The sequence below is a fragment of the Ostrea edulis genome, chromosome 2 (genome assembly GCF_947568905.1).
Source record: "Ostrea edulis chromosome 2, xbOstEdul1.1, whole genome shotgun sequence".
Lineage (NCBI taxonomy): Eukaryota > Metazoa > Mollusca > Bivalvia > Ostreida > Ostreidae > Ostrea > Ostrea edulis.
The window spans coordinates 46,614,724-46,641,745 of NC_079165.1; the positions used below are offsets into that span (position 1 = coordinate 46,614,724).

Here is a 27,022-nt window from a genome sequence, read left to right on the forward strand (position 1 = left end):
TTGCTGGACTTGAAATGGAGTTGATTTGTAATGTCTGTAGACTTTAAATTTTAAGAAAAATTGGACATTGATCCTTCAATGCTCTATACAGGGCAATTTTCATCCATTTTGCCCTTGTCTTAAATGGGTAAATTTCAAACTAAGCAAATGTAAATGTACTTGCTACTCTAAATTGGCTAAGAATGGCTTTTTGGCAAATTTGAAAGGAAGCGGAAAATGTGCAAAGAATTCAAAAGTTTGTGTGAAGTAAGATGTCAACATGCTAATTGCACCTCTCAGCCCTGAAAATAAATAGATGCCAATGAACAGTTAAAATTTATTTTTTGCAAAACTGATTGATTTAATGTAAAGATATTGAAAAAATAGCAGACTTAAAAAAGATGAAAAATAGTCCAGAATCAAACCTACGCACTGTCTGCTTTGATCTCGCAACAATGGAGTCCGTGGGCAAATTTGAAATGGTTTTAGTGAGTAAAACTAGTTGATGTAAGCAGTGATGATTAGTCAGTATGCCTATAATCCAACCACTCTGGATCTGAAGATAATGAAGGCCATCAAGAAATCATCTAGCTTATCTTAAATTAATATTGCACCCCAACACCGTGTGAACTCTTATGTTGGCCTTAACTAAAAGCACTTCCCACATGTTTCTGACAAAAAATTTGAACATTTATATTATGAATCGTGCAAATAAAAGCCAATAAAAAAGGATACAGCATTGGGCAATAAAATGTTTTAAGGTAACATTACAACAAATAACAGCTTTACCCCTACTTCTTTTCATAAAATCTATATTATAAAAAATTAATTTAATGGGTTGTATATACAATGTACTTAAAAAGAAAAAATAGAATGACATTTAATTGTAAGATAAGGGAATTAAGAAATATAATGAGTGGAAAATATCTTGATATGCAAGCAATATTTGTTGTCGGTGGGAGAAATTTTGATGAAATTTATTGTGAATCTGTGTTGGAGAAGATAGCTGGAGTTACAAACCCATCACCTCACTCATAGGGAATCGTAACCCAACCTTCATAAAATCTCTACAGAAACATTACGTAAGAATAATGATCCAAGGAATCGGAAGTCTGGGCCTGGAGGTTATAACACTTTTACTGTACTCAAACTTGGCCATGTTTGTTTTGAGTATAACTTTGAGCAAGATTCGAAACATGCTTGAAAAATCTTGAGCATGCACTCCATTTGAGTGTGAGAATGATTTTATAAATTTGAGCACAGAGTTTGAAAACGTGCTCCAGGCCAGACTGATAAATTGTCTGAGATTAGGAGTTCAAAATTACATCATCTGGATCTGGACAGACTTTCAAAAGAAAGAATGAAATCTGATCTAAACTTACAACATAGAGATATAATTGAGGTGACAGGTCCAGGAAAAAATATTTGTCTATCTTTAATTAAAAATAGAAACTTCACCCATAATTTGCATCCTTCAAAACTCTTCTTGCAAAAGGGACTTGAATTTCGTCACCATCTCAATCTGCAATTACTCCATTGAATCTGGTGATTATGTCACTTGTATTTAACTTGTGAAACATTAATGCAGAAAAATCTCAGGGTGGAATCAACTGTGAGGAGGTACCAACTAGTGGACAAAAGGATGTTGCCCAATGGAAATTGCTCAAATTGCGAACCAGTAACATGTGAACACCCCCCACCCCACCCTTCCCCTCTGACACAACTCCAATTTACTTGTCATCCAGAAAAAAAAATTGGGTTCACCGCAGAGCTTCTGTCTAAATGAACTTTTCAAAATTTTATGACACAAAAATGCAGGAATTGACACGCCACACCACCATGATTCGGCATCTGAATGATGCCATATGGAAAGCTCATCATATCATATCCAGGCAGAGGAATGAGTTGTCCTTGTGCTTCTATAACATCTGTTTCAACATCAATGAAAAACAGGCTATCCTGTAATGCTGACTGCTATTTCAATTTAAATCAGTAAATTAAAATGAGATTTAAGACCAGAGCAGTTGCTAATTTCAGTCAAACTTGCCACAAAGCATGCTCGAGTACAGAGGATTCAAATTTGACAGTGTGTAGATTCAAGTTTGTTAAAATCATGGTCCCTTATGGGGATTGGATGGGGCCACAATAAGGGGTCAATATAAAGTATTACATGGGGATATATAGCATAAATCTTTTAAAAATCTTCTCAATAACAACAGGACCATGATTACTCGTATGAAGGCCAGGAACAAGTTTAAGTCCTTGGAAAATGGAGCATTAGTATAAGTCCTTGGAAGCTCACAGGATCTTTCCAAATAAAAGGGGCCTAATGCACCTCATTTGAAAGTCCTAATTAGTCTTTCTTTATATATTATGTACATGTATATCAATGGAATTTGTGTAGGATGGTCATGAATTTTGTGTTGTAAAGTATTCTAAGTGTACTAAGCACATCTTTTCTAAGTTGCTAGAACCTGTTACTAATCCCTTTGTATATTTATACAATAAAATATAAATAAATAAAATATGTTCAAATCAAAATCAACACAGCTGTAGACTGAACCTAATTTGGTGCTATCATAAATTAGCACTATCTGCATCTCTCAGACTGTACATTTCATGCATGCAGATTCGTACTTTAAAGATAATCTTTTAGCAATGCACTTGCAACTGTACCAAAATATAAACCCCAATAAGTTTGTACACATTTACATTTAGTATATTATGAGAATTTGTTCATGTGAGGACCTAAGTGTAGGACGACTCAGGCTTGATGTATCCATAATTTCAATAAAATGCATTTCATGATGTAAAGGATCTGTATAACCTCCTGCACATCCCTCAATAAACCATTGAAAGTTCCAGCAAATTTCAGTTCATTGGTGAATAGAAAAAAAATTGAACCAAGGGTAATGAAATCATACCAAGATGAGTACATCATAAAGATTTTGCACAAAGACCTAAGCTTGACCTTTGGGGAAACTAGAGGATTCTTTCGTCAAAATCACTGCACAATCTCACTTACATCAATACATGGGTGAAGTATGTATAAAATCATAAGAATATATTCTGCTGTGATTTAGTTGTTTGGGATCATTGGTTGATGAAAAAACAATTGTTCTTCAATTTCAAATCCATTATGAAACCAGCTTTCTACCCTCATATGCAACATCATATTCACTCAAACAATATTCATTTTCTGATATTTATGGTATTTAATTATGATAGTATTACAAAACAGAAATGTACACTCAACATAATGTAGACAATGACACTAACAAGAAAAGAATGCAGTACAGAGTCAATGTGCCTGTTCCAAAGTTCTAAATTTTGCACAATGAGACATACCCCCATTTTTTTCAACAAGGCATTATATACTATAAATGGACTAGCATGTATAATAATCATGTTCTTGTACATGGAATAAAATGAAGTATGCAAGTAACATATATTGTCAAGAATCAAATATCACATATAAATTCTTCTCTCACATTTTCAAGATTTTCAAGTTTCTTTAATTTCCAGAAAGGCACATTCATGTTTTCTTGTCTTTAGAATTTACTTCAGTTTTCCATCAAGGAAATTCAAGATGAATTCATTTCCCTTTAGCTAGTTTCCTCCCCTTCTTCAGTCTCCTCTTTTGCCTCAGCAGTCTCATCTTTTTCAGATGTTGGATTTTCAGTTTCCTGAGGTTTCTCTTGAGGTGCAGGGGGTTCCTCAGGTTCTGCAAAAGAAATTTTCATGTAAAAGATTTATGCTTTGTAGGAAAAGAAGCCCTCTGTCCAGCCATGTTAATATAGCATATAGCAAAAAATTATGTGAGAGGGGTGCTGCATATAACGTAGTCCTATACAATATAACATAGTATTAAACTTCACAATAATGTATATCAGGATCTCTATAAAATGTATAATGTACATGTGCTCAGGTAACTTTGTCCTAAAGCCTTTTATTTAGAACTACATATACAAAATATCAATAGTGAGAAATTTCTACCCATGTTACTTTCGTCCATTCACAATTCAACCGATTCAAAATTTGCCCAAAACAATTTATACAACTTTAGTTTAAGGGTTTGAGTATAAATTTATGTTCATTAAGGTTTGAATTTGTCTATTCAGGATGAGTGCAAAATGGGCAAAAATATAACAGGGGTAAAGATTTCCAGGTATTCAGCGTCTAAATTGATATAACATGCAAGTAACGTCAATATGACATACTTGGCTCTGGGAAAGGCTTTTTGAAGTCATCTGTCCTGGTGTCCTTCCATTCACACAGTCTCTCCAGGGCAGGTCTGGATCCCATCACAATATGCTCATTCAGTCCCGTTAACATTTTGTGAGCCATGGCTATGCCATACTGGACTCGGTTTGTGTTAATGGACTCTAAATCTGACATGGATCTGGCTATATTGTAAGCCTTACTGAAATATTCTGTGGCCTCATCATAGCGACCCTAAAAAAAATGTATTAACATATAAAATATCATACAAAGTAAATAGTTCTTTTATTCAATTTACCTGAAAATGTCCTTGAGGGATTACTACCAGGTGCCTCCCACCTCTACCCTTTCAAACTTGGGACATATTTTCAAAAATACTGCATATCTGAAGTTCTTACACTTTGACCATCTTCATTTTCAGAATGTAGAGAGAAATTCAATTTTCTTGTCTCTGAGTTTGAACTTTGACCTTTCTAGTCCAAATCAACAGAGCCCATTCTCATTTCATGAGGATGCTTTGAAATTTAAATTTAATTGATTCTGTTGGTGATGGGAATTAGACTAGAATGCAAAACCATTTTCCATTTGTCAGCATTTCATAAGTTTAATCATAGATCTTTTGACCACAAAATCAATAGGGCATATCCTATTTCACTGGAAGTAATAAAAGTACTTGGTCATTAAAGTTTAACAACTCTGGAGTATAAAAGGAATTATATTTGACCCCAGAACAATATATTCCTATGATTTGATGACCTTGATCTTTTGACTCACACAAATGGAGTATTTCCTCAGTGGAATGAGTCTATGGGTGATAAGTTTCCTGATTCCAGGTGAAAATGGAATTCATTGGGAGTCAGAAAAAAAAAATGAGATGAATGATTTTGAGAAGAGTGCTCAAAAACTTTGTAAAATTCCAATATAATGAATCAATGTGGGAATTCTTTAAATTATGAATATAAGATCCATAGGACTTGTGGATGAGTTTTCTGAGTTTTTCCGTTCACATAAAGCTTCACAAGTAAAAGCTGCGGAACCAGTAATGGGGTCAAAGGGAGATGACATAGTGAAAGAACACAATTATATGTGATTGAGTTGACATGAAAAAGACACACTGTTTGGAACTATGTAACATACAGTGGTGATGTGAGGAAAATATAATGTCAAAAGCCTTTGTAAACCATCTTCACAAGTCAAGGGTAATTATTGATTCAGTACCTTGCACTAACCCTTGCCATCAGTGACTATCAAAAAGTTGGGCTCGTTCTGATTGTTTCCACAAAAGAGTGGGAACCAATAAGAATGCAGTTCTATTTATAACAACGCGAAGCGAGAGATTCAAATAAAAACACGTGCATTGATACCTACAGTTATGGTTATTTCAATTGTTTAAGTAATATTGTCTTAAGAAAAAAAGGTTTCCAAACTTGATCTACTATCAATAAACACAAGAGGTACTGTGAGTAATGCTCACTAAGAATACCCCCCACTTACCCCAATCTCCCAAAGGGTGTTGTTAATAGGTATAAATTACCTCTTTCCTGAGTGTAAAAATATAGTATGCCTATGTAGAAAAAAATGGAAAATATAGTCCGAACACAAATCCATGGCATAAACCTATAATTTTGACCTTGAGATCAGAGGTCAAGGTCATAAAGAGGTCATGAATGTACATGACACATAGTCTCATGGTGATACACCCATGTCTTATGGTATGACTATGTCAAAACCCTATAATCAATTTTGACCTTGAGGTCAAAGTTCAAGGTCATATAGAGGTCATGAAGGTACTCGACACATCGTCTAATGGTTATACACTCATGTGTCAAATATGGTATGCCTATGTCAAAGAACAAAGAAGTCATGGCCCTGACATGAATCCATTGTAAAAACCTTTAATTTTGATCTTGAGGTCAAGGTCATATGGAGGTCATGAAAGTACATGACACATCGTTTCATGGTGATACACTTATGTGTCAAATATGGTATGCCTATGTCAAAGAACAAAGAAGTTATAGCCCGGACACGAATCCATTGTAAAAAACCTTTAATTTTGATTGATTGATTGGGGTTTTGCGCTGTTTTGGCAATATTTCAGCCATTTTACGGCGGTTAACTAATTCAATTATGTTTGGTTGTGAGTGTTTGAGTTTCCCTGACGGCTCCCAGTGAGCCTACTCTTTTTCGAACATCAGGGAAACAATCTTTTGCGTGCCAAGGGGGGGGGGGTTTACCTTGAGGTTAAGGTCATATAGAGGTCATGATGGTACTCGACACATCGTCTCATGGTGATCCACCTGTGTGCCAAATATGGTATGCCTAAGTCAAAGAACAAAGAAGTTATGGCCCGGACACGAATCTGCACAGACAGACAGACGAATGGACGGACGGACGGACGGACAGACAGACAGACAGACAGACAGACAGAGTGATTCCTATATAACCCCCAGAACTTCGTTCGGGGGTATAATAATTAGTGGTGTAAATATTACAATTGTGCATGTTTATCAATACAGCAGTATGAGATTGCATCATTTGTATCCATGTACACCATAACAAGATGCAGAGATTTCATTGGATGTTTTATTTATAGTGGATTGTGTAATGGTCTAATGAGCCCAACTTTTATATAGCGACTGATGTCAAGGGTTAGTACGAGGTAACAAATCAATAACCTTTGACTTGTGAAGATGTTGTAAACTGGCTTAAAAGGTTAAATATAATTGTTATTTCACTCACCAGTGAGTTAAATATGTTTCCCAGATTATGACATGCTCTGCTAAGTCCCTTCTCCTCTCCACTCTGTTCTGTTACTTCCACAAATTTCTTCAAATAATCTATACTTTTTTCCAGTTTGCCTTGTCTGAAATAGCAAAGATTGCTTGAATTGTTGAAACAATTTATATCCACCTTATTTTTCTGCAAGTATGCTGTACATGTATCCATAATACCGTAGTAAAATGTAATTAAATTAACCAGTATTATATATCTATTTTATTCTCCTCACTTGAAAATTGTCTGCAAATAAATGACACATGGATTTTAACCAACCTTGCATAAGACTTGGCAATCGCATCACATGCTTTGCCAATGCCATCACTATCCTTGGTAGCATTACATGTGTCTAAATAGCTGTTTAAATGCTGCAAGAAAAAATATACATATTCAGAAACTTGTGATTTTCTATTCCAAACCAAATCAACATTTTTATGCACAAAGATTAAAGATCAGAGACATTTTGTTGTTTGGCTTTTTAATGTCTGTACATCTGTCAAGAACTTTGAATAACCTTGGTCATAACTTTGGACCTAAATACTGAACACAGAGAGAATAAAACATTGAACACAGAGAGAATAAAACATTGAACACAGAGAGAATAAAACATTGAACACAGAGAGAATAAAACATTGAACACAGAGAGAATAAAATTTAAACCACGGCAATTACTTTTGAGCTATATATATATATATATATATATATATATATACATATACATATATATATAGATATATAGTCACAGTTGTGTGTCAAGGTCAACCTTGCTACAATAGACCTTAGCAATTTTTTGGAGAGATTTGTGTTTCCCTCACAAGCACATCTTGTTTACATGTAAATAAAAATTCCTTTTGAAACGTCAATACAAGTATTGTGCTAAAATTACCAATAATAGAATATATATTGCTCACTGACAATTTTGGTAATGTAGATAAGAGTAGCTGATATTGCTAGAGACGTCAACCGCAATGTTACTGTTTGAGAACAGTTACAGATAAAGAGAAATTGGAAGAGTGTTGGAGAAGATTGTGGTCTCTGAATGTTTTTCTAAAGTGTTTTAATTTGCAAACAAAAATGCAGCATGTACTACTGTATTCTTATGATCAAGCTGTAGAAATGTAGTTTGCTGGTCTGAATTGTGATGGATAAAGTCATCAAACCAGTAAGAGACAGTAGAATCATTAGATTTCATGGAGGCTCAAATTTCGTGGGTACCCCTATCACATGATTTTCAAATGACAACAAAATACACAATCTATTTCATGTATCAATGTACAGATATCATATCCACAAAATTACATCCAAACGAAACAGTAAAATCTCAACAATCTGCAAAAATTGAGCCCCATGAATCTAAATAATTCCATGGTAGCTATATTCTTAATGCATATTTACATTATCATTTTATCATCTTGTTGATTTGTCAATTTTGGTCACATAGATTTTTCAGTATATATGTTTGATAGCATGATAGACATAAGGAAAATATACTGTACATTGCTTATCCTATATTTGCATTAATTTGCAAAAAATCAAAAGTCTCACTTGTTATCATTTATCATTTAATAATTTATATAGAATCATAGAATTGAGTCCTTCAGAGTAGAGCAATCATGATTTCATGTTCTTAAATGAAGTTGAGCAGAATTTTGACAAATAAAGTTCCGCTATAATATAAGGAATCACAGTATGCTTAGAAGGATTTCAAAAGATACCAACCTGCAGAGCAGTTTCACCTTCTCCAATTTTATCATAGGCTTGTCCCAGTCTGTAGGCAGCTTGGCCTTCTAAAACTCTATCATTACCTATCAAACAAAATTTTATCAATGCCTATCAAACAAAGCAAGTAGTCAAAATATGTGCAGGATAAATTTGATTTACATTTGAATTTGCAACATTGCATTAGCGCAAAAATAAACCTATCATTGTTTAAATATACACTGTAGGTATAGTGATGAACAAACTGAATGTTTGCCAATGTAATTAAAATTAGATATTAGATCCACTCGCATTGATATGTATGCAAGTAGATCTAACATCCAATTTTAATTAGACTGAATGTTTGCAAAACTACTGTTATATGTCTTACTAATAAATCTGACAAGGCAACTTTACAGAAATAAAGTCTTGCAAAATTCAATATAATATACTTAGAGTTAGAATCTGATCATGAGACCAACTGTATCTGTTTATTAAAAAAAGATACCTTTTCCCTTAATTGAATGTGAAAACAGTATTTCCTTACTTTCTGTGGCAAACTTGTGGGCTTTAGTGAGGTATTCTAGTGATTTCTGTTGATCCTCCTCTTCCATTTTCTCACCAATAGTTGTGTAAATGCGACTTAAATTGATACAGGCATCTGTGTGATAGGTAAAACCATCCCCTTGGATCCATTCCTTGTGTTCCACTGCAAGTTTGTAGTAGTTCTCAAAGTGTTCAGCTGCCTCAAAGTATTGTCCTAAAATAATCAAAACAAATTTTTTTTTTACCAGTATTAAACTTGAAAGGAAAGGTGAAGATAACGAACAGTGACAATCTTATAACTCCCATAAGCAATACGAAATAGAGAGTTGGGCAAACATAGACCCCTGGACACATCAAAGGTGGGATCAAGTGCCTAGGAGGAGTAAGCATCCCCTATCGACCGTTCACACCCGCCCTGCCAAGAACGGTTTAACAATCGGTATGAAACACGTAAGACAGCATTTGACCCAATGATAGGTTGTATCGGCAAACTAGATTGTTATAACGACTATAGAATTTGCAAAATGCTGACTTTAAATGAGACTGTTGAAACCCCTGCACCATCAACTTGTTTGTCAGTAGCCTGATTCAGAATTTTTTGTTAAAAGTTTGAAAATAAATAAAAAACTTAATGCTCACACGAATTACTGTTTTGAACATTCAGTTTTACAGTACATGTATGTGCATACCATTGTCTTCAAGAGCAGCTCCTACATTGTAGTAGCCCTGGGCTCGGAGCTTCCCTCCATCCCCTTCAATGCTACTGCTGGTATCCAGACAAGTGTTGAAGAAGTGATCAGATAACCATTTATCACCTGTGGACTGAAAATAGCGAGCAAGCTCAAATCTGTTGTGGTACACCTCTGAGTAGTCACCTGTAAAATTAGACAGTCTCAATATTAGTCATCAGTACACGAAAAAGAAATGTTGAAAAATATTACTTAAATGAATTTTATACCATAGGGTTACGTAGGTCATAACATGCTAATAAAAAAACATACAATAGAATAAACTTTCTGGCGTACTTTGGATATTTAGTATGATAGCACTCTGTCCAGTATATGTATTCATATTTTTCTAAGAGAAGACAAATACCAACTTACACTGAATTAGAAGTATCAATTTTAGTAAATTTTATGCAATTCAGAAGACAAATACAAGGCATATCAGTAATGTCCTTTTCATGTTAAAAGATTAAAGAAATTTATTAGTTCACCTTTTCTCAGAGCTTCCTCTGCCTTTGTCAGATGAAATTTAAGCATGTCTAGTTCTTGATGTCTATCTTTTAACATTGTCTGTGTCCACATTAATGATTCTTCTCCTTGTGCAAGTCTGTCTTCCTCTTGTTGTTTTATAAGAGCAAATAGTTCACTAAAAGACTTGTGATATCCATCTTGCAACATATCCAGACACAAATTATGTTTGTATGTGTTTCTGTAGCTGTAGAAAGATAATTATACAAATGTATAATGCACAATTCAAGTATGACTTAAACAATTTATTATGTAAAAGTGAAACTGAAATTAAGTACTTTAGAATTCTTTTCTTTCTAATTTACTTTTCAAAGTTTCTGGTTTGATTTATGCTTTACATTAAATTATCAGTCATTTTGACAGTGTGTTTACATTAATTATTTATGAATACAATACCTCGAGGTTTGTTTCTTTGATAGATCTGGTTGTTGTTGTCTCAGTACTTCTTGTTTAAATAAAATTTCTCTATCAGTTTTTCCAATTTTTCTCAGTGGTTTCAACTTTCCACTAGGCGGTCCCTTGGGAGCAGGAACTGCATATCCTTGTCTGCTCCCACTAGCGGACTTGGTAATGGGCGGCAGGGTGGCCGCCATTATGGATATTACATTTACTGAAATAAAAATGCAATTACAACACAGATATGTATATTTTTTACGCAATAGCCTATTGGTTAGCGCGAATTAGCCGATGTTCCCAGTTTACACAGTCTGTGTACCATTCCAAATAAATTCAATAATACAGTTGGAATATATTCATTGATACAATTCAAATCCTCCTATCAGATCAAATATTGATTTACCCATTAGATATACTAGTTAGTTACCTAAACTCCCAGATTTATAGCACTTCAGTGACTACTCTCGTTTCACTTTGTCTGCCATTAGTTTTTGGTTGACATGGTAGCAATATCATCCCGCAGTGAATATACTAAATTTATTTACGACATTTTTATTATAAATTCTTGACACCTGTTCTGAATTCATTTGATGAATGATTTAAATTAGTTATTTTCATAACTATTTTTATAATATCAAATTTCTTTATTTTTCTTTTGCTGCGAAACATCGATCAAGAATGTAAACATCCGGCCAGGACCGGTGATTGTTTCTGTGAGATTTGTTTTTCCTCAAAGTATCATTAAATGGGTCACAACGCCCAATATTTGACTAATAATTGATTTAGAGAGGTATGGTAAATATATTATTTTTTCATATCGCAAAAATACGTGCATGTGTTGTGCAGCGTGGCGAGACAGTTTAAAAAAATAAATAAAACAGCTGGTGAACGAAATAAACAAAGTGTTATAGCCTAGCCTGTGGTTTAATCTATATTCATTTTAATTGATATATGCCTATTTGCCAACATCACAATGGATTTTTTCTACTCTAGACCGGTTTTTGCTCCACATTGTGCGCACTGGATCAGTGATCCGTTTAGTTTCTGTGGAAACGAGGGGATTATTTATATTCGGTCTTTCCTATCCCCCTCGTTTCTGTCCAAGCCTTCATAAAGTATGTGGGAAATCAGTCACGCTTCGGTTTGAATTTATTTCAGCTTATATTTGATGTGAATCGTTCGAAAACTTGCATAAATCAATTCATGAATGATTTTTCCGCAAGGGAATACAATTGAAACCATTCAATTCCACACTAAATTAAAGCAACGATAATCGTCGTCATTTCAAACACTACATCCTTTCGCTATCAAATTCGCCTCCATGATAAACAATGACTGATCCATTAATCTTTGTTTTCTGTGAAATGTTTCTGATGTCTACATACTCCCAGCCTTCATATTGCTTAAAGACCATCACGCACAATCAAGAGAGTTGGAGGTACCTACTATAAAACAGTGAAAATGTATGCTATTCCTGTAATGATAGATTGTGAGCCCCCTAAGCTAACAAGCAGTAAGTACTGCAATCATTTACTTTTGGGGACTCATGTATATTATTCAAGTATGTAACTTGGGTAAGTATCTATAGTTTGTGATTCTCCTATTTAGTAAATAAAAGCACTTGTGCAATTTTTAACTTTGAGGGACCCAGCATCTATCAAGTTTCCTCTAGGTAGCATGTAGCTAAGATCATTCTGTATAGTGCGTGGGTCCCCTAAAGTAAATGAGGACACATTAATTTCTTAGGAAACAAGGAGATAATTTATATTCAGTCTCTTCTGTCCCCATCATTTCTGTCTGGTCTCTCCTGTCCCCATCGTTTCTGTCCAAGCCTGTATAAAGTATGAAGGAAATGTTTACTGCATCAGTTGCGCTTCCATTCGATATCATTTCAGGTTACATAAATCAATCCATGGATGATTTTCTGCGAATAAATCCAAATTACAGCATTCAGTTTCATACTAAATTAATGATAATTGTTGTCATTTCAAATAACACATCTTTATAAACAATGACTTTAGCGCATATATCGCCTCATTGTAAGTTTCTGGGTATATAAAGATGCATTATTTGAAATGAAATTAAAAAGCTGCATCAGAGTTTACTTGGGGCGAATGTGGTGTTCTGAGAAATATATTTTTTTCAATTATATCCAGATTTTGGTGTACCCTGCAGGAGTATTAATCCCTGTGACAGCTCTTGTATATCCTGTTTATTACAAATGATGAAAAATCAAAATATGAATATTTAAAAGAAATGCGAATTCATTTTGAATAGTAGAGAAATATAAACTAAGTTGATATCTCTCTTGATTAGATATTGGTAGTAAAATCATTATGTCCAGCCAGACATATTGGGGAGAGCTTCCTCAGCTGACTGATATGGATAGGGGTATAGCAGCTTTGGATAGAGAACAAATGACAAAGCTGAGATCTATTGAAGTGGAAGGCCCTCGTCTTCATCAGCCATCCAGTCGTCATCAACCTCCTTCTAAAGAGTAAGTGTGATGTTATATGAGTCTTGTGACTTAAATTTAAGGAATGAATTTGATTTTGGGGTACATGTATATTATGCAATACTGAAAAATACCAATCTATTGCACTGCACAATGATTCACTTGGCAACCATGACAAAGTGTTGAGCTGTGAAGGCAGCCATTTTAGTTTTATAGAGCCTGTTTATCAAAATTGTAAATGTAGTTATTAAAGGTGAAGTTTGCTGTGAACTTCATAAAAGAAAATATGTGTAGGTTATGCATGTAATGCATATTTTTCTGCCCTTTTAAGATCGACTCTGAAGTTGCTTTAACAGAGATTGAGTAAATATGGGAAATTGTTTAGTCTTTGACACCACACAAAACAAGTCTTCAAATATAAGAAAATGTAGTAATTTGCAACTTTTGATTTTATGAAAGTTATTTTTACTACATTAAAACTTACCATTGCCTGCAACGTTGTTGCCAACATTAAGTCCAATACAGTAAAATACAATTTAAGCAAGTGACATATCGTGATCCCAAGTCAATATGAGGTGACATCATCTGATGAAATTTGACCCCTTTTAGCTCACCTGAGTAAAAGCTCAAGTGAGCTTTTCTGATCACCCATTGTCCGTCTGTAAACTTTTCACATTTTCGACTTCTTCTGCAGAACCACTGGGCCAATTTCAACCAACCTTGACAAAAAGCATCTTTTGGTGAAGGGTTTTCAAGTTTGTTCAAATGAAGGGCCATGTCCCTTTCAAAGGGGAGATAATCACAAAAATGCAAAAATAGGGTGGGGTCATTTAAAAACCTCCTTCTCAAGAACCACTGGGCCAGAAGAGCTGAAATTTACATGAAAGCTTCCTGACATAGTGCAGATTCAAGATTTAAAGTGATGGCACCCCAAGGGTAGGATGGGGCCACAATAGGGGATCAAATTTTTACATACAAATATATAGGGAAAATCTTCTTCTCAAGAACCACTGGGCCAGAAAAGTTTACATTTACATGAAAGCTTCCTGACATAGTGCAGATTCAAATTTGTAAAAACCATGGCCCCCGGGGGTAGGTTGGGGCCACAATAGGGGATCAAGGTTTACCAGCAAATATATTTAGGGAAAATCTTTAAATATAGGCCAAGGTGACTCAGGTGAGCGATTTTGGCCATTGGCCTCTTGTAGTCCCCCACTCCCCAGTGAGAAATGTATAATTTTGAAATGAACAGGGTAAAATTTACAAATACTAGGTATACCATTAATTTGAATATAATATCTTTGTTTTAATCTATTATTGAGTAGTTCCAGATGCTCGTTGTCAAGCCCCCCCCCCCCCCCCCCCCCCCCCCCCCACCACCAAACCATATACATGTAATACAAAATAAATTGACATATCCTAGTTTGTATTTGACCAATAGGAGACTAGAATACAAAAGAATCAAATGATATAAGTATATATGAGAGTTGATATTATGAATGTTTACACTAAGAATGTAGATGATCGTTCTTTAATGACACAATAGATATATGTGTTTATATATATTTATATATATATGTGTTCTACTAGTGAAAACATTACAACATATTCTTATGTAAAAAACAACATTCTGATTTTAATAGTTTATGATATGCGAAACACCTCTATTGGCATCCTACAGTGTTTTTTATCAATTGTCTTCCTCATGTGGATCTTCATCACCCCACAGGTGTTTTCCATTGACTCTCTCTCATGTGGATATTTGACATCCCGCAGGTGTTTTCCATTGACTCTCTCTCATGTGGATATTTGACATCCCACAGGTGTTTTCCATTGACTCTCTCTCATGTGGATATTTGACACCACAGGTGTTTTCCATTGACTCTCTCTCAGGTGGATATTTGACACCACAGGTGTTTTCCATTGACTCTCTCTCAGGTGGATATTTGACACCACAGGTGTTTTCCATTGACTCTCTCTTATGTGGATATTTGACATCCCACAGGTGTTTTACATTGACTCTTTCTCAGGTGGATATTTAACATACCGCAGGTGTTTTCCATTGACTCTCTCTCGGGTGGATATTTGACATCCCACAGGTGTTTTCTATTGAATCTCTCTCGGGTGGATATTTGACATACCACAGGTGTTTTCTATTGAATCTCTCTTATGTGGATATTTGACATACCACAGGTGTTTTTTGTTGATTCTTTATTTCTCTTTCTCATATGGATCTATTTTTATGTTTTTCAAAAAAAAACAACAACAGTCTATACAAAGAATCTGCATACAAAATTTGAGATGTGAACAGTTACATGGGCAGTTATAAACATGTTATATTGTACAGTTCCTGTAATCCTCATTTAATATCTAATTGTTACATTTATTTTATATATATGTTAATTACTTATTTATTTGTTTCTGTATTTAGTCCTCTACCATCTGAGAAATTTGAGATGGACCCAGTTGTAGTACACACCATAAAGTTAATGCAGCATGCAAAGAAATTAAGGAGCTTGATCAGTAGCATACAACACCAGCAGGACGGAATGGTAGGAATATTTGTTGTGTTCAATGTTGTGTGTTTGATAGATAGAATGGTAAAAGTATTTGTTGTGTTTAATGCTGTGTGTTTGATAGATGGAATGATAGGAGTATTTGTTGTGTTTGAAAAAAAATATAACACTATTTAATGAAGCCACAGAACATCTCACAACTCTGAATTTTATATTGATGTAAGAATTTTTTATTTTGATGTCATGATATTACTGAAATGTTAAAAGTGCAAGTTGCAAGCTAGCACAAAATTACTTCATATTTTTCTCCCACAAGGATGTCGATTTAAGCTTCCCGCCTGCACCACCTATACCAGAATACGCAGGACCACCGATTAGGAGCTCAATGATGGGACCTGTTCCATTTCTTCCTAAAGATTCAGAGAGGTTTCAATATTTTTTCTTCTCACTATATGGATTATTATTTAAGGAATGAAGTTGAAAGCAAATTGTGTTTTAGGGTGTCATGCAATTTCATGATATCACAATGTGTTTATGTGCAAACCAATTCGTTGAAGAAAAAAACATTCTTTTCTAAACCAATCAAATTTCTTGTTTAGAATTGAAATTAAATCATTTCACTTTGATCATTCAAATCAGTTAATACAATGCTTGCATAAGGTCATGATATTATCTTCCAGTTTCAAGTACAGCCATAGAAACAATTTTTTTTCATTGTTTGAGCTTCAAATAATTACGCTCATAAAGAAGTTATGCATCTGAGCAGGAATATTTCACTCATACTATGATGACACCATATACAGGTAGGCATGGTGCTAAATATAGAATTAAGAGGTACATCTCACTAAAGAGAATTATAGAGGATGTATATTATGAGATAATAGGCAATATTATTTTCAAATTGTAAAGAAACAGGTGTGTTATTATTAAAAATTGGCCCTGTGTCCAAATATTAAAATAACCTACAGAAAGAAAGCCCATCCTAGGTTATTTTTAAAACCACTTCACTTTATATACAACTATTACTAGTTCTGCAAAAATGACTCTTCAGAGTTATAAAGTGTATATACACCATCATTGCATTTAATTTACTTGCATGGCAAATGGTACTTTCATTAGTTAAAAAATTGTGGTTTTAGTGAAAAATCACTGGGGAAAAATGTATAGTAAACACACTTATAATGAACATGCTTATAATGAATTAATGCTTATTGCAAAATAATATTTATTCCCCTATGTGAGGAAAATAATGAAAATTTTATTGGATATTACGAAGTTGGTTATAACGGATTGTTTTTGCTGGCCCTATAGGTTCTCAATAACCATGTTTTACTGTAACTCCAATTGGATTCGAACTCATGATTTACAGATTGACAGCTTTAAACCTTTTGATATGTACATTTCCAACTGTGAAGCTCCAATATGTTAATTTCCCCACATACTACATCAGCATGTTAATTTCTCAGTTGCATGCAAATGAGCAGCTTGTCATGATGTCAGTGGGCAGGGACTATGGAAATTAACATGGAATGCCATGTGTATTTCAATTTCTATTTTGCAATATTTTTGATATGTTGATTTCATATGTTCATTTTTAATTCAAATATAAGTATAAGGAATTAGTAATTACATGTAGTTGTTGGGTAATGTGATTGAATACAATGGAAAACTGATAATTTATGCATAACTGCTCCTTAAATCCATTTTGCTAATCAGCTAGGCAACAAAATTCAAAAGGGCAAAAATATTAATGATTGATATTTATGCATCTTGTTTTGAAAAGAAGTCATTCATACTGCCTCAATGCAACAGACATGTACAATTGCAGGGGTTGGGGTGGGGGGAGGGGGTCTTTATTGTGCCAGAGCATACCATGACTAGGGATCTATTTTTTCAAAGTCCTCATTTTAAAGAACTATCAACATTCACTTCTATTACCAAGTTTTTGGCACAGAAGTGGAGCATCTGACCCAGACAGAATATTTACATGATGGCCTCAAACTCCCTAAAGCATTCAACCAATATCTATGGGGCTTAGTGTGAAAAACTTAACTGCAGAGTTTGGAGTTATGGAGAGGGTGGTGTATCTGTCAGAACTCAATCGCAATACTTTTAGCCCTCCCACTATATGCAAAGGAGAGGACTTCGTTAATTCACATTAATGTCTTACAACACATCTGTTACATGATGAGTGTTATTAATCTGTCAGTTATTTGACAAGCAAACCCATGTGTAGCATATATTCATCTCTTTTTCAATATAAAATCAACTAAAAGTACTGAATAGCATTTTGCGTTAAGTGACTGAAAATTTTGCTCTGTGTAGTTAATGACTGTGAAACTTCATTATGGACGAGAAATATGTCTTGTAAATGTACGTCTATTTTAACATGACAAAAGAACAAATAAATGCATGAACATTTAAAAAATCTTTATATCTATGCAAGTTGTTGAAATCAAGTCAATTACCTAAAAATATGAAGGACAACATGTTAAAACAATGCCGGGATGTTAAATATGCACTCTGGACCATAATGGTCGGGCCTTTAATTTCCAGATTAGATTTGACCTTTGATCAAGAGTCACCTATATAAGACTACTCATTAATTTGTCCATGTTTGAATATTTCAGTGACTTTGTGAGAGGAGTGGGGGAGATTCCTCCTGCAGTTGATGAAGAAGCATGTAGAAAATTACTCCGCAAGTCAACTGCAGCATTGTGTGCACATCTAGGATTTGACAGTATGTAATCTAAAATTAAACTGGAGACTCTCACAGCACTCAAAGTGTAAAAACAAAATGTTTCCTTTTGGCCTTTTTAGCTCACCTGAGCTATAAGCTGAAGTGAGCTTTTCTGATCACCTGACTTGAATTTCTTGGAAAATAGAACTTAAGTTGAAACTTGGACTTATGTCTGAAATTTTAGTCAATTTTGACTACTCAAATAACAGAAAACTCAAACTTAAGTTTGACATTTTTTCAAGAAATCCCAGCCAGATTTTAGAAACTTTTCTTCTCTAGAATAGCAAGGCCATGTTAGTCATATTGATACTTTGGTATCCCTTTTGTAGAGTGGATTCAAATTCAGTTAAGTCCCTTTTATAACCCCATGGGGCTAGGTTAGGGTCATGATATAGGGTCAAAATAAAGAGTGTAAAGATGTTTTAAAAACCTTCTGAAGAAGAACAGCAGGAACTTGGTGACTCGGGTGAGCATTGTGGCCCATGGGCCTCTTGTTTTAATTGATTGATTGATTGATGTTTTGCGCCACACTCAACAATTTTTCAGTTATCTGGTGGCGCCCAGTTTTTGTTGGTGGAAGAGAGAACCTAGATACAATGTACCTGGGAAGAGACCACCTACCTTCCGAAAGTAAACTGGGTAACTCTCTAACTTACCGGCATGAGCGAGATTCGAACTCGCGCCGACAGATGTGCCTCTTGTTTTAAAAATACTGGTATTCTTCAGTAGCTTTCAAAGTTATAATAGTAGATGAATTGCTGACCTTATAATGCTTACACCAAGAAATTGAAAACTTCTGGATTGGTTTCAATCAAAATTTGTGAATTTGTCAAGAAGTAGTTTCTCTCAGACATGATTTTATGAATAGCAGCACTGTGTTTTTATATGCCCATCTAAGATGGGATATAAATTTAAGAAATAAATTTTATTTTTGAAATATACATGAAGGTATGAACTGCGGTGCTTTACTCCTGCATATTTCATGAAGCGCATTAGTACTTCATAAAAAGTATGCCAGTGTGAAATGTTGCTGTTCATTCCTTCATGTATTTTCAAAATGAATTTTTTTTCTTATATTTACATTCTATTGTCATTTCTGTCAGAAATTCCCAGCTGTTAAAATGAATTGTAGTCATACTATGTTTATCAAGATTCATATGCACATCATTTACATTCATGAGGAAATTACTATTATTTCAATTGGTGAAGATACCAAAGGCAAAAACATTGGAAATGTAAATATTATGGTATGGCGTTTATGTCTGTCCGTCCTTCTGTCCATCTTGTCTGTTAATTTTTTTTGTGTCCTGCTCATAACTTACATACTAGGAGGTTTAGAATTATCAAACTTTGTCAGCTGATGCATCTTGGGTAGATGATATATCATACTTTAAAGTTAGGTCATCTTTGATTAAGATGATATAGCCAAGTATGGCAAAACCCTGTCTGATTCATAACTGAACAATTATTTGTCCGACAATCATCAAATTTGATCATGCATCTTGGGTAGAAGGTGTGTCGTACCTTACATTAAGGTCACTGTGACTTTAATTAAGACGATATGACCATATATGTCTTAACCCTTTTCAGGCTCGTGTAGATTTGAGTCCTAGAATCAACAAACGTAATCAGTCAGTGCATCTGTAAAGAGATGTCAATTGCAGCATAAAATCAAGTCATTAAAACTTTAAAGATGACCCAGTATTTTTTTAAACAAAAAAAAATCTTTTTTAATCCTTACAAATGTAAGATAGTGGTACAGTAAGTAACCTTATTGAAAAAATATTACATCAAGAAATACACATTTTTTCATGAAATTTGTCTAATATATATAGTATGTAACTATTATTGTTTCTAACAATAATGACATAAATATGCAATATTGTACTATGAAAATGCCCAGCCTTAACAAGCACATCACACAACAAAGTAATACCATGGCCCCATGGGATTAATTTTCTAAGGTATTTCAAAGAGTTTAGATGGACATGCAAAATCATTTTGATAAGAGCCTAATTGCATCTTTTCAGTTAAAGTTTCCATTTGTCCCGTGGAAGTAATGAACTAAGCCATATGGTGTTTCGAGGAGTTCAGCTGGACATGCAATAAGATCATTTTGATTGGAGCCAAATTGCATTTGTCAAGTTAAAGATTAATTAATGAGTATAAGACTGTGGAAATAATTTGTTTGTACAAACCAAAATTGTTATATAATTTTTACCATATGATCGAAATTATTTTAGATACATGTGATGAAATGAAAATATGTTTTGAAATATCATTTCTGTAATTATGGTTGCACCAAGGTTGACATGATTTTGTACATCTATTGGCAGTTCTCTCTTACTCACTACATCTTTGTAGATTTTAACCCCTTCTCAATTTCTATGAGAGGCCCTTGGCTAATGAAGAAACTACTGATATTATGAATAGATTACATGTATATATTCTTCTTTCCTAGCTTGCAATGAGAGTGTTTTGGAAACTTTAACAGATGTAGCACATGAATATTTCCAAGATTTCTGCACACGACTCAGAAATGCAGCAGACAACAAACTTTTGCATGGATATTCAGGCTTTCCTGTAAGTTAATGTTCATTATTGTCTCCAAAGGGACAGAGTAAATGACATTGTATTACAAACACTTATTTTGAATTAACTGCTTCTCTTAAGGAAGTAAGCTCCTGAGCTTTTGAGCACAACTGCACAGGATGCTACAACTAAGTATTTACTGGTTCAATACTGATCCCATTGGTGCAAATATATTACACATCTATTATTGAACCATACCCAGTTGAAAAAAAATTGTGTCATTTCAAGTTTTAACAAACATTGCGACCGCAGTTTTTCTTTTCAATTTCCAAATTCTCCTTCAATGCAGAAATTAAAAATACACTTCCCAAAAAATTGACATTACTCCAAATGCCAGGTGCGAACCTCTTTAACATAGATTGTCCTGTATTTTGTGGGTACAGAAGCATGGACTGGGACCATGACAACGGTGGTTGCTACAGCAAATCTTGCTACACTATAGTAAATATTTGTGAGGACTGCTGATTTAGAGTGCTTTAGACTGGAAAGAAAGTGGTCTCTTCCTTCAGATACAAAGTCTCCATTAAAAGATCAAGAATTTACTGGTTAACTTGTTATATGTTAAAACAATTTTGTTAGGTCACCTGAGTCAACTCAGGTGACTTATTGCAATTGATCAGCATCTGTCGGCATCAGTCATGCATTAACAATTGATCATATTTAACTTCTTGATAAATACTATTCTGATTCTTTTCAAATTCGGTATGAAACAAGGGAATAAGTTCTGACTCCAGGGCGGGGCCAAACTTCGTATATAGTTTTTATGTGTAAAATGTTTTTAAAACATTTTCTTTTATGCCATCAATACTAAATTGAAACTAAATGAATACTTAAAAAAAGCAGGTAGTCCTTTACCAAATTGTAAATTTCATGATCCCAGGGGCAGGGGTTTTGGTATCAGGGTGGGGCCAAAATAGTCAGTGGTTAAATGTGTTAACAATTGAACATTTTTAAAATTTTAGATTTTTCTTGATAACCGCCATTTCAATTCTTTTCAAATTTGGTATGAAGCATCTTTGGGACAAGGGGGACATAAATCTTAAATTTCAGGACTCCTGCACCTCTGGGGCCTTGTTCGTGGGGCAAAATCTGCCAAACATTGACCAATTTTCAAAAATCCTCTTTCTACACTCACACATCTGTAAGAAAAACTAAATGCATCGTGATATAGAGCAGGATTATCTCTACCAAAGTTTCTTAATCCCTGGGGTAGAGGTTCTGACTTCAGGGTGGGGCCAAACTTGGTATATACTAGTAGTGTTTATATGTAAAACATTTTAAAAACATCTTTAATGTTATTGATACTAAATTGAAACTAAATGGATCTTATTATTTAGAATGAGCAGGTAGCCCTTAAACAAAATTGTAAATTTCATGATCCCAGGGGGTAAAGGTTTAGGTTCCAGGGTGGGGCCAAAATTATTATAGTGATTTGAAAGACTTCTTTAAGTTTGCTGTTACGGTATAAAATTTAGGAAAAGCAGAAAAAGATGTACCAAAATTGTGAATTTCGCAACCCCAGGGTTGTTGTCAACAGGTCATCATTTGGGCAATATTAGGGACATGCGGGACGATATGGCCAAAAACAACTAGTCAATAAATATTTTTTCTTTTTTGCATGAAGCAACATGGGGATGTCCTCTACAATATATACAAATATCATGGCCACTCTCTAAGTATACAAGGGAGGTAATAAGCTTTGAATTGCCCCCCTTTTCAAAAATTGTGAATTTTCCAACATCATTCCGATTTTCATTCAAAAAAAAAAAAAAATTGATGGAATTTATGTATATTTTTTTACAATAATCTTTTGAATACATGCAGAATATAGAATAAATGATAATAACATGCTTAAATATAACTACATAATAAGAAATTGGGAAATCTAACAATTTTGGTCCAGATACTAAATCAAGCATTGCTAAAAAAACCTGTCAATAACTTTTTTTTGCAAACACTGCAGTTAAAAGTTATTCATATACCTAACTTCCTGTAGAAATAGCTTAAACCGTGATTTTGACGTAGGCGTCTTTTAAGTTATACATTCATAATTCCACATGTATAGTATTTTATTTGTGATGAGTGGTTCCACTTAGTCAGTGACTTCTTCAACCATTTTGTAAATAATATATCGGACATATGGTAATTTTTAGCTGATTTGACAATGATATCTGTGCACAAACAAGCTTCAAAGATTTTCAAAGATGTTTATTGGCCTCCTCATTCATAGATGTACTTCAGAGGGTAAGCGACTACAATAGTAAAAGGTCATCTTACAAAGTGGTAATAAGAGACAAAAACATACAATCACAAAACATCAATCTTATAAAAAATAAAAGTTTAGACAATAATTCCCAAAGTTGCACCAAATGGCCAATCCATGATTTACACAATGCCAAAATTCCAAATTTCATGAAAATAGGGATTTATGACAAAAACTTGGTGTACACATGTTAATCTTTCTAGTAGAATATATCAAATTGACTAGTAAATACATGTAACTACATGTGACAGTCATGGAAATGTAATAAAATGGCAAAGAAAATGATATCTAATCCAGGTTTCACATAATGCCGTGACCATGTGCAATCTCCAAATTCATGTTTCGTCAAAATATGCAAAAACAGTTTCATGAAAATAAGTGTGGTTTCACGTATTTGATAAGTACATAGTATGACACATTTTGCATATAAAACGTACTCTTTGGACTGTCTAACAACTGGAAAATAAGATGAAAATTTCTTATCAACACAATGCGGGATCTTCCCATATGTACACAAAGCAGAGTCTAACGTACTATAAAATCTAAACCGGTACGGACAATATCCTTAACAACACAATATCAATAATATTGTTGAATTATATTTTAAAGTTTGACCTTTTTGCACTTAAAGGTCATGTACAAGTAATAAGGAAACAACACTTTTATGTATTGAAATGATGGCTATATAATCATTTATTTCCTCAGATACATGGTCATATGTGGACTGTCTCCCCCCTCTCTCTTTCTCATCCAAGTGATATAATTAGCTGTGTGTGTATGGGAGGGGGGATTTCAATACTATCAATGCTCATACTTTGCAAAATATTTTTATTAATAACTTACAAGCTTATATTCTTTTCATATACAACTACTGTTAAAATAATGGGGGAGAATAAAACATGCTCATTGTCAAAGACGTGGGGGAAGGGGAGGGGGGCTAATGCTACGTTCCTGTTTTGGAATACATTGTTAGAAATTATATTTGTTTGTGAACCTATTGAAAGATTTTGAAATTTTGTGATTATTGGACAAAAATTGAGTTAAAGAGAACAAAATAAAAATTTCATTGCCGGGGGGAGGGTATACATGTATATTATACATGACATGGCTTCGGACAAAACGTCTAGCCCTACAATTTCTCTTCCTTCAAACCATTAGGTTATATTTAACGTCAACATAGAGCTAAATACTACTTCGTTTGTAAACAAGATCAACAACACTTCCGCGGCCTGTAGCTAGTGTTGCTTGACTCGATCGTCTCCATGCTATTTTCAAGTAATTTATTTATCACATAAGTTGTGACTTTTACACCTTTTTCACACATCTGTATCTCGCATACATTCCGACGTGTGTCATGCAGTTTACAATAGTTACCATTTCCGCAGCAGTGTTAACTGATTTGAAATATAAAATAGTTAGAGAGATAAAGCGTAGTAAGATTTACTTGAAAATGCTTTGGAAAATTAAACATCCCTAGCATCATTAATATTTTTTACCAAAAGTGTCCGGGGGGGGGGGGGGGGGGGGGGGTATTTTTCGAAAACAGTGATAGATCATAACAGCGTCAGCTAGCACCAGAATAGTTCATACTTTTCCCAAGCACAATTGTTGAACCTATTATAGTCAGTCATTCAGTTAAGTCTATATAAGTACATGTACTGCTAATTGTTGTCAGATGAAGCACCACCAAATGATGCTGAATAAGGCTTAGGAAATGTAAGTTAATGATAGTACATAGAGCTGCAAATTTTGTGCTTATATTTGTCATGAAAGTGTGATATGTGTTGATTTTGCAGGTTTTATGATGAATCAAGGAATTGAATGTTGTCGGTCGTGGTACTTTGAGAACAATGTATTAATACTTTGATTGTTATTTTCTAGGATATAGCGGAACAAGTTTATCATGAGATTGGAATCGGAAGTGTTACAAACGTTCGTGACTTTTACCAGTCACGGGTCATCAATCACCATGCTGCCATGCAACAGACATGTATCCAGCTAATGACTGAGTATGAAAAGCTGAACCAGCCAATCATGACAAAGCAAATGGATACAGTGCCAGTCATTAGGTTATGATAATTAAGTGCTTAATAGTATTGACTACTGAGATATTTTTCTCAATAGCTTTTCTTCTTAAATATTACTGAAATTCTCAATGTTCTGTGACTGGACAATTTGTGTATCTTGACTTTTAATTTGAATGAGCTAGGAAGATTTTAAATTAATAAACTAGTAATTTATTTTGCACCTACATTGATAAGTTGTGCACATCCTTTCATCATTTTCCTAGGCTGAAGCTGATTGAAGGGATTATAGGGGATTTAACATGTTAACCAATGGCTAGCAAATGTTGGGGAGGGGGGTTGCATTGAAATTTTTTTAATTTATTTATTTTTTCCCTTCAGGATAAAGGAGGAGTCTTCTTCAGAAATCCAGTTTCCTGTTTTGGATGAAAATGATGAGCTTAATGATGCAGAGCAGTTGTTACAGTTGGAGGGTTTGTTATTTCTTCCCTTGATAATTCAAATATGGAATATGGGTTGTCATTTTACACTCTCACAAAGTTCAAGGTATAGATAGACTTTGAAAACTTGTATAAACTTTCTATATGACAAACTGGTAACTGTACATAAGTACACCATCTTTTATCATTTCTTGATAGGTTTGGGAGGATTTGAAATCACAGTTGAACATGAGTCTGCAAGCGGACTTACTACAGAAGTGGAGTCAAAGTGGACCAAAGAGAGCATTAAAACTGAGCCTGTTGACACTCCTGTCACAAAGTAAGTTCAGGCTGATTTGTATAAAAATTAATTTTATAAAAACACTTATTGAAATCATAATTCTGAAAGTAACATTTGTTTTAGCACCAGGGTCAGCACGCTGGATGATTATGATGACCCCAGTAGTATAAAAGTTCGGACCCCTAGAACCCCTGCTCAGATGAGTGAAGGCGGGGACATCTCGAACCCAGGGTCTGTGGCTGCCTCCGACATAATGTCCCCTCCCTCTATATCCAGACCAAGTAAACCGAAGAAACGGTAGGGGTACTCTAACCTATGCCTTTATATATAGTAAAAGAATTATACTTGAATGTGTCAAAATGACATACCATTTTGCAGCTGTGTCTTTAAGAATTATGATACCAATAAAAAGTTAGTCTAGTTTGATCATCTTTTAAAAGGGAAATAACTCTGGAATTACTGTTCTTATTTAAATTATTTTGTTGCAGGAAAAAATGAAGGTGAATGGGCAATTTTATTTGATGTGAAACAAGGTGAAAAACTTTTTCCCCACCACATATCTGTATTCCGAGGGTATGCTTAAAAGGAATTCTGGGCACTGTTTTCAATGCTCACAGACTTTGATGTTATAAAACAAATTCTGATGAATCTCAATAGATATGTGAGAATTTTATAATATGTGTGTATGCTGGAATGTGATTTGGAGGGATTTATTGGATACCATGTACAACCATTAAGAGTCAGTAATGTTCTGATTAATGCATCAAATGTGTAACAACAACAAAATGATTAGTAAAAATAAATAGATGACTTGAAATCACTAGTTTTATGAGATTTGTTTATA

At 34.2% G+C, this 27,022-nt stretch overlaps 2 protein-coding genes across 4 annotated transcripts; one reads left to right on the top strand and one right to left on the bottom strand.

Annotated features, from left to right (window-relative positions):
• Window positions 1-3,170: 3,170 nt before the first annotated feature.
• On the bottom strand, window positions 3,171-11,392 carry LOC130051716 (tetratricopeptide repeat protein 29-like). The gene is made up of 10 exons (XM_056154226.1): window positions 11,296-11,392; window positions 10,869-11,082; window positions 10,436-10,659; window positions 9,909-10,094; window positions 9,221-9,433; window positions 8,695-8,780; window positions 7,252-7,343; window positions 6,940-7,063; window positions 4,200-4,434; window positions 3,171-3,703 (listed from the first exon to the last, which is right to left on the bottom strand). The coding sequence occupies exons 2-10, from the start codon at window positions 11,063-11,065 to the stop codon at window positions 3,585-3,587; spliced, it is 1,476 nt and encodes a 491-aa protein (XP_056010201.1). The 5' UTR covers window positions 11,066-11,082; window positions 11,296-11,392; the 3' UTR covers window positions 3,171-3,584.
• A 143-nt stretch (window positions 11,393-11,535) lies between these two features.
• LOC130051718 (STAGA complex 65 subunit gamma-like) lies at window positions 11,536-26,995 on the top strand. Of its 3 annotated transcripts, none has more exons than XM_056154230.1 (11): window positions 11,536-11,663; window positions 13,185-13,365; window positions 15,755-15,875; window positions 16,156-16,265; window positions 18,470-18,579; window positions 21,041-21,162; window positions 25,316-25,503; window positions 25,840-25,931; window positions 26,097-26,217; window positions 26,302-26,475; window positions 26,667-26,995. In XM_056154230.1, exons 2-11 carry the CDS (start codon window positions 13,205-13,207, stop codon window positions 26,674-26,676), a joined length of 1,209 nt encoding a protein of 402 aa, XP_056010205.1. In that variant the 5' UTR covers window positions 11,536-11,663; window positions 13,185-13,204; the 3' UTR covers window positions 26,677-26,995. The 3 variants fall into 3 exon arrangements, with proteins under 3 accessions (XP_056010205.1, XP_056010203.1, XP_056010204.1); XM_056154228.1 differs by having other exon boundaries at window positions 11,539-11,658; XM_056154229.1 differs by having other exon boundaries at window positions 11,544-11,581.
• Window positions 26,996-27,022: the final 27 nt, after the last annotated feature.

What these genes read in the sequence shown, in the direction of transcription:
- LOC130051716 (XM_056154226.1), bottom strand. Translation starts at nt 11,065, where the DNA reads ATGGCGGCCACCCTGCCGCCCATTACCAAGTCCGCTAGTGGGAGCAGA. An exon ending in CCACAAGTTTGCCACAGAAA is followed by an intron (nt 8,781 to 9,220) that starts GTAAGGAAATAC and finishes TTTGTTTGATAG; the next exon opens with GTAATGATAGAGTTTTAGAA. An exon ending in AAGGTGAAACTGCTCTGCAG is followed by an intron (nt 7,344 to 8,694) that starts GTTGGTATCTTT and finishes TTTTTCTTGCAG; the next exon opens with CATTTAAACAGCTATTTAGA.
- LOC130051718 (XM_056154230.1), top strand. Translation starts at nt 13,205, where the DNA reads ATGTCCAGCCAGACATATTGGGGAGAGCTTCCTCAGCTGACTGATATG. An exon ending in AACACCAGCAGGACGGAATG is followed by an intron (nt 15,876 to 16,155) that starts GTAGGAATATTT and finishes TTCTCCCACAAG; the next exon opens with GATGTCGATTTAAGCTTCCC. An exon ending in GATACAGTGCCAGTCATTAG is followed by an intron (nt 25,504 to 25,839) that starts GTTATGATAATT and finishes TTTTCCCTTCAG; the next exon opens with GATAAAGGAGGAGTCTTCTT.